This window comes from Patiria miniata, unplaced genomic scaffold (genome assembly GCF_015706575.1).
Source record: "Patiria miniata isolate m_02_andy unplaced genomic scaffold, ASM1570657v1 HiC_scaffold_20, whole genome shotgun sequence".
Taxonomy (NCBI): Eukaryota; Metazoa; Echinodermata; class Asteroidea; order Valvatida; family Asterinidae; genus Patiria; species Patiria miniata.
In genome coordinates, this window is record NW_024037059.1 from 25,592,466 (window position 1) to 25,609,586 (window position 17,121).

General features: G+C 41.7%; 1 protein-coding gene across 1 annotated transcript in view; it reads left to right on the plus strand.

The window, feature by feature from the left end:
- LOC119727935 (mucin-17-like) overlaps positions 1-17,121 on the plus strand; it is a 115,930-nt gene that overhangs the window by 77,944 nt on the left and 20,865 nt on the right. Inside the window, exons 50-60 of the mRNA XM_038200015.1 lie at positions 262-504; positions 1,438-1,686; positions 3,410-3,658; positions 5,594-5,839; positions 6,694-6,936; positions 7,958-8,203; positions 9,497-9,721; positions 11,285-11,527; positions 12,570-12,821; positions 13,848-14,096; positions 15,351-15,602. Of these exons, the coding sequence (XP_038055943.1) occupies positions 262-504; positions 1,438-1,686; positions 3,410-3,658; positions 5,594-5,839; positions 6,694-6,936; positions 7,958-8,203; positions 9,497-9,721; positions 11,285-11,527; positions 12,570-12,821; positions 13,848-14,096; positions 15,351-15,602 (2,697 nt within the window). The remainder of the gene's footprint in view (positions 1-261; positions 505-1,437; positions 1,687-3,409; positions 3,659-5,593; positions 5,840-6,693; positions 6,937-7,957; positions 8,204-9,496; positions 9,722-11,284; positions 11,528-12,569; positions 12,822-13,847; positions 14,097-15,350; positions 15,603-17,121) is intronic.

The window sequence follows — 17,121 nt, forward strand, 5'->3', positions numbered from 1 at the left end:
AAATTTCTCTCGACTTTCTCCATGTTCTCAAGTAAGGTGTGAACTTCTTTTTTGATGAGCCCGTTACTCTTACTGTAATTCAGGCTTTTGAATTTTATGGATTCACTGAACATTTTTCACATTGTAACATTTCATTTGAATCTAAAATAAAACAGGAGGCAGTGTCCGGAAATTGGGCACAAAGTTTATTGTACATACCACCACTGTGATGATATGTTATTTCTGTGGCGATACCAATGTTTTCCACAACTGTTTACACAGACATGGAGGATCCTGTCTACACTGGCTGCCCAGCTAGCTTCAGTGTCCCAGCCGACATGGGAACCACGACGGCCAACGTGTCCTGGATAGAGCCAACAGCCAGCGACAATGTGGCTGTCACTAGCTCTGTCTCCGATGTCTCACCAAACACTATCTTTAACTTTGGGGCAACCGTTGTGGAATACACTGCCATGGATGCGGAGGGAAATACAGGAAATTGCATCTTCACTGTCACCATCTTAGGTAGGTGCCCCCATACCCGAGTCCAAACCATTAATTTTGTTTGCAAGTAGTAGAAAACTAAAAGCTACAAAGTAATTCCTGTTGCGCTACGAATGTGGCGCTACCAGAAAATGTCAATGGTGCTCCAAAGACTTTTTCGAGATTTTTCAATTATTTAACCCAAAGGGGAGGAGTGTGGCTAAGTGGTTAGGATTCATGACTCGTGATCAGAGGGTCAGGGGTTCGAATCCAGCTGCCGGTCATATGTTGTGTCCTTGGGCAAGCCACTTCACCCCCCACTTTGTGTCTCTCCACCCAGGAGTATAAATGGGTACCGGCATTAGCTGGGGAGTGACCTGCGATGGACTGGCATCCCATCCAGGGGGAATAGAAATACTCTCAGTCGTTTCATGCCAAGGAAACCCAGATAAATGCGAGCGTGTTGGACTGTATTGGCGCGTCACAGACTTTACTACTCACTATCCCACAGCCTTATTAGGTCAGGGTATCCGCTCCATTCACAAGTACCCCCTCACCGGCAAAGAAAGCACAGTTGGGGGTGACCGACCGATGCCATCTTACCTGACTGCAATTTTGCCTCGACGCGCGGCTGTACCAAGTACCACTGCGTGTACTGTAGTACAAATCCCCTGGTGTACGTGCGTCACACACAAGGAACGGTGCGCGTCAACCAGCTAAATGTCCCGTCCATGGGACGTCGTTGCTAGGTAAAATGGCGCCTTCTTTTGTTGGTGCACGGAAATCCATAGTTTACTTAAGTCAACGCTCCAGTCTTGTCAATTTCTGCTCTTGTTTTGCCTTTCTAAGAATTCTGTACACTGGATAAAAAACCTGTTGCAACATTTTCAAGTGTTCCAAAAAAAATCAACTACGGGCTGTTTTTCATTTTGATAACTTTTCTTTCCTGGGTCCTTTTCTCCAATTCTTCGCTAGACTCCAATGCTCCCCGCCTCGTCAACTGTCCATCCAACCAAATGTTTTGTGCCGACCAAGGGACGCTCTCTCGTAGCGTCGACTGGATCGAACCCACTGCCACAGACATTGAGGGCGCTGTCACGCTTACCAGTGACTACTCACCGGGGGATACATTCAACCATACCGGTACCCCGACACCGGTAACCTACACGGCCACTGACGAGTCTAGCATGACGGCATCTTGCACATTTGATGTCACCATTGACGGTATGTGGTAAACACCTTCACTGTTAACAAATTCTGGGACATTTTCAAATGGGGAAGTGCCAAGATATGGCTAGATAGCTCAGTTGGTAGAGCACCGGAACGGCAATCCGGAGGTCGAAGGTTTAAGCCCCACTCCACTCAATTTCTGGGTGAAACTGTAAAAGTTCCAAAGTGTGTGAGAATTTGATGTCATCAAACTCATGTTTTGTGATCAGCGATAAATAGGATTGGTAGAAAACATAAATATGCCATTTGACCCTTTTTACCTATAACGTGTAAATATTTGTTCCGGGAAAGGAATGTCAGGCTAAATGACCGTGATGTGACTTTGTATACTATGATAGTGACCTCATAATGAATCAGTTTTTATAATAAGGGAATAAATGTGTGCTCCGGAGGTTTTTATCACTCGTTTAATACCGCTTAGAGTCTGGGTGCTGATAATTACCCGAGCCGGAGGCGAGGGTAATTATCAGCACCCAGACTCTAAGCGGTATTAAACAGAGTGATAAATACCGACCGAGCACATATTTATTCCCATTCATAAATACCTTATCCGTAAAAAAATATCAAATAATTCGTTCAAAAAATCCCGATTTTGTTCAACAAGTTCACTTCATGCTTTTTGAAACATCCCTCTAGCAAAATAATGGAGTGTTCAGCTGGCGAGTAAGATGTAAACAACCCTTTTATGGAGATTGACGCGCGCGTAACATGTTCTGCGCGATGTCACGCAGAACGCACCTGGGGCGTTGCGTTTTGAATTTAGAACTATAAAATTCTGACTCGCTTGTAGTGTTGCGCATGCCTACGTGAGGATTGTGAACGTTCAACCAATGAAACGGTAAGAGGCACTGGATTTTTAGGAGTCCACATTTTATTGTGACACTGGAAAAGTGTTTAAGACCAGCTAGCCATGTCTTTATCATCCGTTTAAGACCGGCCATGTGACGGGCTCTCGACCAATAGGAATAGCTAAACTGTCTGAGGTATTTATGAATATTTATTTATATTACTGTTGTTGTTGGTTTATTAAAAACTCATGTGTCATAGACAAAAGGTCAAATTGTACATGATTTACGGATGAAATAATCTTTAAAAATGTATGTAATGTACATGATATAAAATATAAAATGTGACATTATCAAGAACTTCAAAATGTGCAGTGTACTCCACACAAAAAAAGTCACTAGTTTAAAACGAAAAGGATTACAATAAAAATCCCTGCTCAGGAATTCACAAATAAATTTATCAAAAAAAAAGCGAGTAGTAAAAAAAAATTCAAAACAAAAGACTTGGGAAAAATTAAAAACAACCACTTAAAATTATTGATAAAGTATCGGTGAGGGTGTTAGAGAAAAAAAATTCTTTCAACACAAAATACTTGAATTAATTAAACCCAATATAGTATTGGATTGGGCTTTTTCTGAAACAGCAAGTTTTAGCTGGTATCATGGAACTATTCTTTGAGTTCCTACCATGGCTGGCCAATCTAGATGAAAGGAATAAAGATTTACAACGCTGATTCTTCAGAAGGTCCTTCGGAAAATTAAGACATTGACACTCTCTCCTGGTGGACAATGAGTCTAGATGTACTAGCAGTTGAAGTGCAGAATCATATGAATGATAGTTCCAACCTAAATTTATTCTACAGTGCTCTCTTTACAGTCACTGTAGTGACCACCCATCTCTATTCTTTGTGTCAATCCTGTCTGTCTCACAGACTGTGAGAAACCAGTCATCAGTAACTGCCCGGCAGGCTTCAACCTGAATGGTGACCTCGGCGGTGGATCCGTGGCCGTCTCCTGGACTGAGCCAACCGCCACGGACAACAGCGGTCAGTACGAGCTGAACAGGACCCATGCACCTGGGGAGATATTCACTGCAGATACCTCGCCAGTCTTTGTACAGTACGCAGCTAGAGATCCATCCGGGAATGTTGCCACCTGCGTCTTCATGGTGGTTGTAACTGGTGAGTGTACTATTAAGATGATATTGTGTGTACTGTGACAGGAATTCAGCGATCTATTATACACATATAGACTGGCAATGAGGTCACTAGTGAACGGCTGTGCAACCTGAGGGACTGTGAGTGACCAGAAGAGGGTCCTATTTCCCGAGGCTGAAGGGGCATAGACGTGCACTAGTGACCGAATTATGCCAGTCCATGTGTGTTAACTCACCTACATGTATGTCCATAAAATAAGAAAAGAAACCTTTCAGCTAGGGTTTTATTATTGAACTGTTTTAATTCAACAATTAACTCGTAAGCAATTCAACTGTAAGCAATTCAACAATTAATGGAACGCTTTTAGTTTCCCCTAGATTAAATTTTTGAGTTTGAGTTTTGTCAGAGGGCGCTGTTACCAGTCAAAAATGTTTGAGTATAGTGCCCGATCAGGCACTATACCCTGGAAATTACGCACGCACGATGTCTCGACGCGCGTCTAGTTCACGCTGACGCAAGTTTCATTCACTAGCATAAATTAGTGAATCACACGTGACCGCATTTCAGCCAACCAGGATAAAGAACAAGCAAGAGGTGTGTTATAATATACAAATATTGACTGCTTCGTGTGGTGTAGTTAAACTAGCTTTCATGATCCATGAAGCTCGCCGAGGGAAAATAGAAGCCCTCTGTGGATCACCGAGGGAGGCTAGTTGTACTACACCACGAGATAAAGCAGTCAATATTTGTTTTATAACAACTTTCCCACAGATTCTCATTGATTTTAAGCGATAAACTGATTAATTTAAATACAATTAAAATGTACTTCTATTTGAATACAAAATTAGTTGAAACTTTAATAGCACTTTTCCAAACTACCCCTTCACGAAATGTTTGAACCAAGCTCTGTAGAGCAAACACTGGGGAATGTGCAATGCGCATGCTCATGCCATATGCATCTGCACACTCTAATGGTTGCTATGTGTATCGTACTTTGGTTGCTACAGCTATAGTACTTTGGTTGCTACGGGTATAGTATCTTTGGCCATGCACAGCAAGATAGCAAAAAAAGCGAATGCGAAGACACAGAATCTGTGGGTAAGGTGTTGTAATACTTTGTATCCAAAGAAATCCAATTTGTATGGAGGTATTATCTTTAAATCTATAGTTCCTGGGAGTAGTAGATGATGAATAGGCCTATTGGTTATCAGGGTCTGCCAAATAAGAGTCTCTGAATGGTCTGATGACAAGCATTGCCCAGCAATAAACACTCACATTACCTTGGATCAGTGGCCAAACTTTATCATGCACTGTAATATCTTGACAGCTGAACACTAACTGTTTTTTCCCATTAAATGTGAGTTTTAGGCTTCAGCCTTGCATCAAAGGGAAGATACAACATTTGCAAACATCAAAAAATGAAATGATCAAATAATCACGAAATATCTTACTGGATTGTTAGGAAATGACAGTCTAAAGCATCCTGTAAAATCGTGGCTCCTGGTGTGCTGACATTTTCAAGAAAAACTGTATTTTTCCAACGCTGGTGAGCCGACCATCGGTGGAGAAAACTGGCTTTTGTTTCAAAAAGTGCTCCTAGATTTTTATATTTAGTTCGTCTGCATTTTCTTTGCAATTGATTACACACCTGTGAAGACTACAAGCCTGCTAGACTGATTCTCTGATCTTACAATTCCCCAAAGCCTATAAATTGCTGTGTTTCATCGTAAGTGGGATCAGGGAACCAGACTACAAGAATATGATTAGTTTTCTTGGCTTTTCCAGCATCTACGAACCCAAAACATGAAACAAGTCAGTGTAACAATATTTGCTAACCTAAAACATACTAATCCTCCAAATTCATTTATTTCTGAAAATTGCAGCAAAAGCGAATGTAGTACATTCCCTTTAATGTGCTCAGATTTCCTGCAATCCCGTTTCTTACTTGTAAATTTCCAGACACCACCGCGCCAGTCCTCAGAGACTGTCCGTCTAACCAGAGCATTACCACTGACGCCAACTCCAATACTGGATCCGCCTCCTGGACCCCTCCCACCGTGGACAGCACTCCAACAGACCCTGTCAATCTAGTACCAAGCCATCAGCCGGGGGCAGCGTTTCCTGTGGGAACCAACCCAGTCACGTACACAGCTACAGATGCTAGTGGCAATCAAGTGGTCTGTAAATTCTGGATAATTGTGAGAGGTAGGCACGGAGATGCGTTCCAGTCATGCAAATGTGTTTGTGTTCATTAGCTAGGCCCTGTGAACATGCTTACCCCAAATGGGACGATAATGCCTATGAAAAACTGTTGTTAAAATACCGGCATCCTAGAATCCAATTTTACAAGTGTCACTGGTTGGAAAGCGGCTTTTACAATCCTCAAACAATTAATTGTGACTGAAAGTGAGAAGTTGCCAGTAATATGTAAAATAACTGCAGATGTACAAAACGGAAAAATTGCAGCTCTAACAAGACCATTACATTCAATGTGTGTGTTGGCCATTTTGGAAAACATATAGGTGACAACTCCGGAAGACCGCTTGGCTTGGTTGCAAATGTTCGCCAAAGTTAGGGGCAATCAGTCGGTCCCATTTGCGCACATGTTGTCAACATTGGCTAATGGTAGCATTGTTCGCATTGGTGGAATGCACCCTACTGTTCATCATTTGGGTTCAACAGCAATTTCAGATGCTGTCCAGTTGATATGTTTCTGCTAGAGCTTTATGTAGAAAGTTGATAATGACATGCATGCCATTCGTGGTCTAGCAGTAGAGCACAGGATTCATGATCGTGAGATTGTGGGTTCGAGCCCTGCCGTGGCCATGCATGTTGTGCCCTTGAGTAAGGCGCTTTACCTCAATTACTCCTCTCAACCCAGGTGTTAAATGGGTACCGGCATTATTCAATGCTGGGAAGGTAACAGACTCGCTGTGGAGGAGGTGTGGCGATCCCCTTCAAAGCAGCATTTCATGGACTCGTGAACACAGGTTTGTCCCCTTTAACTTTTTTATGCAATTCATAAATCATAAGTCCATTTTTTTGGGGATAATCCACAGATAACCAGTTGCCTACAATCACATGTCCAGCTGACATCACTCGAGAGGTTGCCTCGGGTATTCCATCGGACACGGTATCCTGGGATCCGCCGGTGGCTAACGACAATAACGGCGTACCCACCATACAGTGTGCACCGCCGTCGGGAACAGCCTTTGATGTGGGCATGGATCACATTGTGACTTGCACTGCGACAGACAGCTCTGGCAATATTGCACAGTGTACCATTACTGTTAGCATTGTTGGTAAGTAAAAACTACTACTAAAATTGCAAAACACTGCTGTATGTATGCAAAGCTGAAAGGTGCACATTCGTCCAGATTTCACAAAAAAATCCATGTTTTTGATTGTTTACTCACAATTTTGTTGAAGATCTGGGTTACAGTAAATCCATAGATAATGTCTAACATTTATGTTGAAAATGTTGGAAAACCTTATTTGTTTACATGACGTAGAATATATGTGTTTTAAAGCATCAAATGTTAAGCCAATTTTTAAAAAAAGACTGGCACAGATAAAACACACCTTGGAAATTCCCAGTTTTTGAGTAAAATTCATATCTATTTCGTGAAAAAGTTGTGGAGACAACTGCCTTGTGGAGACTTTTACAATATTTTGTTCCCTATTGTACACACGTCTCCATAAGGTAGTGAATTACGAAACATTGAAACATAGAACACACACTGGCTTGCACGTGTTTGAAGAATATTTTGAAAAGAAACGTGACAGAAATGAAGACTAGCACTCAAACGGCTCGATTTTGAGGCCCAAATTTTTGTTCTCGCATGGCAATTACACAAAAACTTGCTAAGTTACAGTTGCATAAATGCTCTACCTTTCGAACTATAATCGTTTCGTAGTAAATGCATATTTCCAGCTCAGTGGGCGCTTTCTCTCAAAAATCTCCTTTATTAGGTTGTGACAAAATTGCCCGGTCTTCTTTTTGTTATAAGATGTTAATGTGAGATGGATTGTTATTTTAAGATGTTAACATGAGATGGATTGTTATTTCAAGATGATAATATGTTGTTGATTGTTTTTTTTAAAGATGTTAATGTGAGATTGATTGTTATTTTAAGATGTTAATGTGAGATAAGTTGTTGTTTTAAGATGTTAACATGAGATCTATTGTTATTTTAAGATGTTAACGTGAGATTGATGTTATATTAAGATGTCAACATGAGATTGATTGTTGTTTTAAGATGTTAACATGAGATTGATTGTTATTTGAAGATGTTAACATGAGATGAATTGTGACTCACCTAGATGCAGGGAATGCCATCCTGATAACCTGCCCCGACGACATCAACATTAACACTGCTACAGGACAACCCAACAACGTCGCCAATTGGGATGATCCTACAACTAGTAGTTCCTCCCCGGCCAGCATCACGCTGACTCCCACAATCCAGTCAGGATCCGCATTTGGCGTAGGTGTTAACACGGTCATGTACACAGCAAGTGACGGCATGGGAAATACGGCCACCTGTTCTTTCACTGTCACAGTCTCAGGTAAGCTGGTTGAAGTGTTTGTGCTTAGCAAGTTACTCAGTAGTAACTCTTTTTTATTAGAGACTTCCAGTTACAAAAATGAGCTATGTAAGGATTGGGGTTTGGTAGGCACATTTGAAATGCTCTCACTTAACGAACACAACTTAACGAAGACGGTTTGTATTTCAATTGGTTAGCGTCACTTTTGCTCTGTCTGCCTTCAGAAGAAGGAATCATTGCAAAGATACCAGGTAGGAGAAACCCATTGCAGCGCGTCCCAAATACCCGCCACATTTTTTTTGCGAGGCTCTAGTGTCGTTGTGGAAACATGTACTGCCACTATTTTTATATCATTTCAAAGCTTGGAATCTTTACTTTATCCCTGGTAAGTATTGGTTTGATTTTCAAAAGGGTTTCGAAATTATTCGTGCTCAAATAAAGGCATGTCAAAACAAAGTCAACCGATTTCAAGGAAAATCAATCATGCGCATTTTTCCTAATGTGGAAATGACAATCTCGTTGCCTTTTGCTTTCTGTGTTTCCTATTCTTTTCGATCCACGTAGACTACAGTTTAAATAAATTCATAATATTGTTCTTCATTTTGATTTTATTCTGAGTCTCTTTTGAAATTCACGTGTAAGTATAGATGTATCAAAAAGCACGCTCAAAGCGACTCGAGTTGGCATCTAATGTACCGCACCATCAATTTTCCTTGAAATCGGTTGAGTTTTCTTTCGACATTCCTTTATTTGAACATGCCTCTATACTCGCCTGGGATAAAGTTCAGATTCCAAGCTTTCAAATGATATAAAAATAATGGCGGTACATGTTTCCGCGCCAACGCTAGAGCCTCACAAAAAAAGTTGCGGGGTATTTTGGGACGTGTTGTAGTTTCTGTAATGCTCCAGACCATCCTGCCTGTTACTGCATTTACGCTCCATGCATGAACTAGAGAGGGTGCTTTTTACCACTGCATACTGGTTCGCGCGTATAGCGCAAAGTACGCACAACGTATTTTATTCTGAAAGTGCACAAAGCCATAGCGTCTTCTCTTGAGCATGAACGCCTTCGACAATGCATTTGAACGTCTCTCCCAGTGGTCTCCCCAACTCTTCCTTTCTTACCGTTGAGGGGGTACTTTTGCATGGAGCTGATACTGCCTCGTACTGCCCACAGATTCGTCAGGAAATGAATACTATGTAATACAAAGTAATGCATGTGTTAATGGGTTAACAAACTCCACATACACAGAAAACACTTTTGATTCTCACTCAAGTAATCCTCTTCATTCTCGATCCTCTCCTTTCCCCTAGACATGGAGCCTCCAGTTTTCCAAACCTGTCCCGATGACATCATCGGCATCCCTACCGATGACATTACTTGGACCACACCCACTGTGACAGACAACACCGTTATCTTTACATTGATCGCCTCTAGATCCCCGGGTATGTTCAGCCTGGGAGTACATCATGTGACATACACGGCGACTGATGACCATAACAACCAGCAAACATGCACATTCACTATTACCATTGAAGGTGAGGACAAGATAATAAAAGTGTACTAATTTACTGGTTTAATTTTATTTTTTTTTTATTTCTGCTTTAGTTTAGACCCTACTCAAAAGAACATGAAGTTAGTAGATAACTAGTCCGAAAATTTGGGACTCTCAATACTGTGTATGAGAGTCCCAAAACTTATTGGTATCCATATCGTGCAAAAGTTTGTGCTGCATAATAAAACCAGTGTGAATCAAATTAGCAAGCTTCTTACTCACTACAGTTTCTTCAATAATCCCCGAAACTTCTGCCTCGCAAAGTTGCTGTTGTGAGTATTGCATCACCAAAAATTCAGCTTTTAATTCTAATTTTGCAGGGAGTTATCGAAATCCAAACGCAAAACATAACGTTGATGTGTACTGCAATGCATTGTGCAAAAAACTCCTCAGCTAAAACATTTTCATCGTGTAGATAAAACAGCGCCCTCTGGTTGATCTGAGTGAATGCAGAATGCTTCATTTTTTAACAGAGGGCGCTATGTTCATTTGGCCATCGATTAAAAAACAAGTAAGCTGCAAGGCTCTTCCTACACCTACCCAGAATACCTTGGGAATCACACAACCATTTCTAGAGCATGGAGAATGACGTGGATGGTTTTTGAATTGCCAAAAACTTGCCTTAAAATTGGATTTAAGGTCTCAAATTTCGCAGGTGACATGCTTGCAACTATAGCATTTTGATGTATGTGTTGTGTGGGCATTAATTAGCCGAATGGTGAGTAAAAAAACGTCAGTAGTAATTTTGCACGTTTTTATGCACTCACGGTCCCAGTCTGGTAGATAACCACAGCTAAAAAAAAAAAAAAATTATGAGCAGGGGGGCATGTTAAAAGATTGGCTGGATGGGGCCAACAGCAGAAGCAGGTAGTGAGCTCCATCTCATGTCCAGCAAGACATCAAAACCTTCAGTTATGAAAGGTTACATCGCAGTGATTTAATTTATTTCTCAGACAGTAAGGCCAGTCATGGGATAACAGACCCTTCGGGTACCAGGCCCGGTAAGCCAATCCCTTTCACCCCGATCGGTATGAAGCCAGAAGCCACATGGTTACTGAAGCTAGAAGCCCTGATCGGTCTGAACTGGTGACTGGGGGTTTGATCAATGGGCAAAATAGATTGAAGTTGAGCCATTGGAGGAGGATTATTCGGCCCACTCAGAGTCATTGTTGCGTGCTGGAGGATTTGTGTGTCGCAAATTGGTTTCTTTGTGATGAGCCAGAGTGTGCTGCAGAAGCCTGGTGTAGTTAATCTGGGCCCAATCGGTTCCATCCAAGGTCCCAGTCCCTTTGACATACTGGGCGGGCTCAACCCCGAACGGTCTGGGGAGGGACTCTAATTTGAGGGCTGGCCTAAGTTACAACCACTTATCTTTTTGAGTTGGTGGCACGATATGCACGATATGCTGTTTTTAACCCCTCATGACGTAAATCATAGCACCCTCGACTTTGACTTGGGTGCTATGCCCCCCTCCGGTGTTAAAAACGTCGTCCCACATCAATGTCAACAATGTTAAATGCTTTCATATTCTGATGCGGTTTAACAGAGAACAACAAGCCCATGGTGTCCAACTGCCCGGTCATGTTGACCCGTTATATACCCGAGGGTGAGAGTCAGGTAGCAGTGACATGGACCGAACCCACAGCTACTGACCAAGATGGCATCGCTAGGATAGAGCAGAACTTCTACCCTGGACAGAACTTCACCCTAGGAGCGTATCAGGTCACCTACATGTTCATTGATAACGCAGGATTTGCAGCCACGTGCCAGTTTGTTCTGAATGTTGAACGTAAGTAGTACATCATTTTTTCCCCAACTTTGACTCGGGAGGTAACACACTGAGTATACAATGTTTATACAAGGGCGGATCCAGGACACAATTTTGGGGGGGGGCCAAAAAAATTTTTGGTCCCCCCAAAAAGTGGGTCAAAATTTTTTTTGGGATTCTAGATGCTCTGTGGTGCGATCTGAGGCTATTTCTGACCACTTTAACCAATGTTTTTTTGAGGTAAGATGGTGGTGTACTCATTGCCTGCCTTTATTGCGATGTCACATAAAAAAAAAAAAAATTGGTTTCGTTTTGGGGGGAGCCATGGCCCCCTTTGGCCCCCCCCTGGATCCGCCCTTGTGTTTATAAGTCGGTGTAAAGGCAAAACCTAATTTGATAGTACAGCATTCATGAAAACGAAAAACGAAACCAATTCACATAGGGATGTACGTGAATTGTTTTCGTTTTGCTGAAAGAAAGCTTACCTTTTGTGTGATCCGTCTACAGAACTCTAAATTGGTTTTGTGTTTAAAATTTTGTAACTTGAAAAGTACATGAGTGATTTGAATGATTCTTGTACTAAAACAAAGCTTATGAATTGGGCTTTCGTATTGTGGGTTTTGAAAGTAATACATGCAGAACTTCACTGAAATTTTCACGGGATTTTGAGCAACTTTGTTGCTTCAAACGACAAATCAAAATCGTCCTTTGTACCTTTAAAGTGATCATGCATTAAATTTGACGATTATATTCATGCCTCAATATAGGCCATGGGCCAATATAGGCCATGGGCCAAAATCTGTATCAGGTCTAGAAGTTGAGGTTCGTCTTAAATTTTTGATGTCAGCTTGCTTTTACTATAAATTCGATAGTGCTGATTCTTAATCTGGCTGTTCACATTGGCCCAAATTGCACATTAAAGTTATAACGACATTTTTTCCTCATTATTTTGCCCATTTTTGGTCAAAAATAGTATTTTTGGCGTAACTTCTATGTTTTAAGTTCAGGCTTTGGCCCGCGGCCTAATAGAATGGATTATGAATGTTATTTGTTATGCATGTAGGAACGCCCGACACCACTCCACCAGACATCACAAACTGCCCCATGGACCAAGCAGAGACGCTCCCAGAGGGCCAGATCAAAGTGGGTGTGTCCTGGACCGAGCCCACCATTGTCGATGCTAGGGGAACAGTCAGTGTGGACGTGAACTATCACCCGGGAGACCTATTCTCAGCTGGTACTACGCAAGTGGTTTATGTGGCTACTGATGGTGCTGGTAACACAGCTAACTGCACATTCAATGTGCATGTCGATGGTAAGTAGTAATGTTGTGCATCGGGTCAGGTTGACCAGGCCAAACTGACCTGAAACATTATAGATATAAACTGAATCCGAACCGATATGAACTCCCCAAATCCGACCCAACCCGACCCAACAAAAATCAACAAAAACCGACCCAAAAGAACCCCCGAATCAGAACTTATCCGCATCACGTGAAAATTGTCATCTCTCAGTAAAGAATCCTACCGTACAGTACGGTGAAAGCCCGTAACTTTACCCACTGGTGGGCCTACGAGTTAAAGACTGCATGAAAGACCACAAACCACATGCACATTCGCCCAGTGGTTGGCGTTGGCGTTGGTCGTACCTTACAGTAACTCTGCAATAATGTTGCACCGTGTGAATTTCCCAACTGTTTCGATTTATTTCGGTTTTTTCACAAGATGGCTTAACTGACCCGAAAATCGCAAAGGCAAAACCAATGCCGAACCGACTCGACTGAAATGATGGTAAGACCAACCCGACCCAACCCGAAGTCAGTTTTGGGTCAGGTCGGTTTCGGGTCGGGTTTGCACAACATTAGTAAGATGAATGATGTGAGAAAACAATGATGAGTTTAACTATTATCAAAAGATTGAACCCGCCTACCTTGGGAACAACACATGCACATCTCCAATGCCACACCGCATGTCCAGCTGTGTGCTACATTGTGCGCCTGCATGCATGCCTGACGGACTTTTGTACATGCATGTCTGCTACATTAATCACGGCTGTGATTGTATTAGAACATGATGTGCCATCCACAAAAGACAAATGTGTTAATTGAATTGTGTACCAGGCGCCTAAGGACTGTCAAACTCTTTCACCTAGCTTAAATTTCACTTAAATTTCACTTAAATTTGACTGCATCTGTTAAAACAAATGTGGTGAAGGCTCAGAAAATGTTTCATGTCCCGTAACCAGCAGTGGTTCAACTTACCGGGGGTCAAATTGTTCACTGTTCATTTTCAATCTAACTATAAACTAAAGACCTGTCCTTTGCTCTTTTTTTGACTTTCAGTGATTGACACGGTCAATCCCTTCTGGAGTGGCTGTCCTGGTGACATCCAGGCCTTTGTTCCATTTGGCACGCCCTCTAAATCAGTGACCTGGACTCCGCCCACCGCCTCGGATGCCATCAGCTCGGTCACCACCACGGCGTCACACACTCCTGGTGCCCAGTTCAACGTTGGAGACACCCAAGTGGTCTACAAGGCTACCGACGTGGCTGGTAACCGGGGTTATTGCAACTTCACCATCACTATCACAGGTAGGGGAGCCAGCCTTGCTGTCAAATTCAATAGTATGAACTGCCCAGACTCAACATGCAGGGTGTGTAAAAAAAAACTCTGAACCCTAAAAACATCAAATTCATAAGCTTTCTTTCAGTACAAGAATCATTCAAATCACTCATGTACTTTTCAAGTTATGGAATTTTAAACACAACCAGCGTTTTAAAGTTCTGTCCACGGATCACATAAAGGCAAGTGTTCTTTCAGCAAAACGTTTTTGTTTCGCTGAAAGAACGCACACCTTTTTTGTGATCCGTGGACAGAACTTTAAAACAGTGGTTGTGTTTAAAATTCTGTAACTTGAAAATTACATGAGTGATTTGAATGATTCTTGTACTAAAAGAAAGCTTATGAATTGGCCTTTTATATCCTAGATTTTGAAAGTGCTACATGCAGAACTTCATTAAAACAAAAGTCCCAACATTTGAGTTTCCTTTTTCTTTTACCCTGTATATTTGGAGAGTATATAGTCCTTCCAATCAGGTAAATATTTATTGAGATATGGCCAATGGAAAGAAAGCGCTGCTTTTTCATTTTGTCCACGGCGACTGATATTTTGACTGCTGCAATAGCAGCACTGACCGAAATTTGCATTTGTGAAGCAGAGGGCAGAGACAGAGTAGCACAGTAAACATTTACGAAATTAACCAAATATTCCTTTTCAGGACTATCATTACTTCCAAAAGGATAAATGACCATTGTTGCACAAAATAAATGAACAAAATAAATAAAGAAAGATTAAAACATTAAAACTGAAAACAAATTAAATCAAAACTCCCTCACCCCAAATCCATTACGTTCCTTACAAATGAAAATTGAGTACGTGTACATAAATAATAAACAAAACTAAACATAACAAAAAACAACCCAATCCAAGCTGGCCAGGATTGACAAAAGTATACTGAAACACTGCGACTCCAAAGCCTGTTGATCCCCACTCGAAATGGTAACATTCAAAAGTAAATTGAATTGACCAAAAAAAAGTTGTAGAGAATGAATAAGATCGCATAGAAATAAGAGATTAAAAAAGATTTTAAAAACATTGACAATTACAAGGTATCAAAGGCAAGAAATAGCTGCAATAACGATCATAGATCACAAAGCGCAGGAATAAATAAACAAAAAAAACCTGTATGGTTAAAAGCTCACAATATTTTGATCTTTCAGTTTTCTTGAAATTGTAGCTCACAAGATTCTCATTGTTCTTGGTTTTAATTTTTTTTAATGCACAGAGGCTGTTGACACACAGGACCCCATCATTAACGGCTGCCCCATGAATATCACCAGAGAAGTCAACCCAGGCATCACGCAGCTGTCTGTCTCCTGGACCCCACCCACGGCCATTGATGATTTTGGCACTCCGTCGTTTGTCTCCAACTATCAGGTTGGGCATACCTTCGCAGTCGGTACGCATGAGGTCGTGTACACGGCCACAGACGGGTCTGGTAATAGTGCCGAATGTAGATTCTCCATCACGATAACTGGTGAGTTTTTGCTGGACGATTCTGCAGAACGATTCTATATTTTAAGGAGAATACACGAGAAAGTGTGGATTCGTAATTTAAGAATTCACGAGGCGCGAAGCGCCGAGTGAATTTGTAAATTAAGAATCCACACTTGCGAGTGTATTCTTCGACTTAAACCATTGCGTCAACAGAAGTATTGGAAAGAATGTTGCAACCTGACGCCACTTTTTTCTTCATACATCATCTCAATGAAGGTCATTCGTTGCAAAAATGATGATAAGACATGAATCTGGGACTGAGAAATGTTTCCAATTTTGTTAGGAAATAATTGAAATGACTCTCCATAGACTTCGTACACAAGCGCGGAAGTGGCGTCAGGTTGCAACATTTTTCCCTGGCGTGTTTAGCATGTGTATCGCCACACCTGTACAACCAAGCCATTTTGTGTGTATAGGCTCCTTAAGACAAAATAGATAGTTCAGACGAGGATTTCTTTCTGAATAAAAGTAGATTTTGCAGTGACGGCGGAGAATCTGACAGTGAAGATGCATTGGTAATTTTCGGAAAACAAATTTTCACGCAGATGGTCCTATTCAGGCTCATTATGGAGAACAATTGTCCGATGTGTTCAAAGTGTGGATTTGTAATTCCGAATCCACACTTTACTAAAGATTCGTTGTTCTGAATCCACATTTTGTGACCAGTGTAAGAGATTCGTAGATCCGAATCCACACTTTTAACAATAGTGTGACGTCATAGCAATGGTTTAAGTGGGGAGTATTAGTCCAAGTCACACATTTTACGGTTTGGAGCTGCAGATCTCCACGGTTTGAACTTTGTGATAAACCGTGGGAGTACCGTATTCATCCTTAGTACCTCCATGGTTATCCGTCATCTTCCTTGGGTATTCGTGGAGGGGCTACGGATGTTTTAAACTGTTCAAAATATCCTTGGTGAAACGTCATGAAAATTTATCTGTAGTGCAATCGTGGGACATCGTAGGACAAGCGTACTGACTTTGTGATAAACTGAGGGAGTACCGTATTCATCCTTGGTACATCTGTGGTTATCCGTCATCTTCCTTGGGTATTCGTGGAGGGGCTACGGACGTTTTAAACTGTTCAAAACTTTCGTGGTGAAACGTCATGACAATTTATCTGTAATGCAACCGTGGGACATCCGTAGGACAAGCGTACTGATTCGTTGTGTTATTCGTGGCTATTTGTAATTATTGTCGCTACGAATGTCTTACAGATATTCACGGATGTGCTAGGGTTCTGCCAAGGTTGTACTATGAATCTCCAAACTTTTCGTTGGAGAACCTTGGTCATCTGTGGCCCAATTGCAGACAACCATGGCGTTGACGTCATTATTCTTAATAATACCATCGATATTCTTCTCCAATCCATCCATAATCTTGACTTGGGGGGGGGGACCCCAGAATTTCAAAACAGTAAGAGTAGGGTTTGTGGGAGAATGAAAATGCCCCTACTACCCCTCACCAAGAAACTACTGATGCAGATGTCTCAGTATTTCA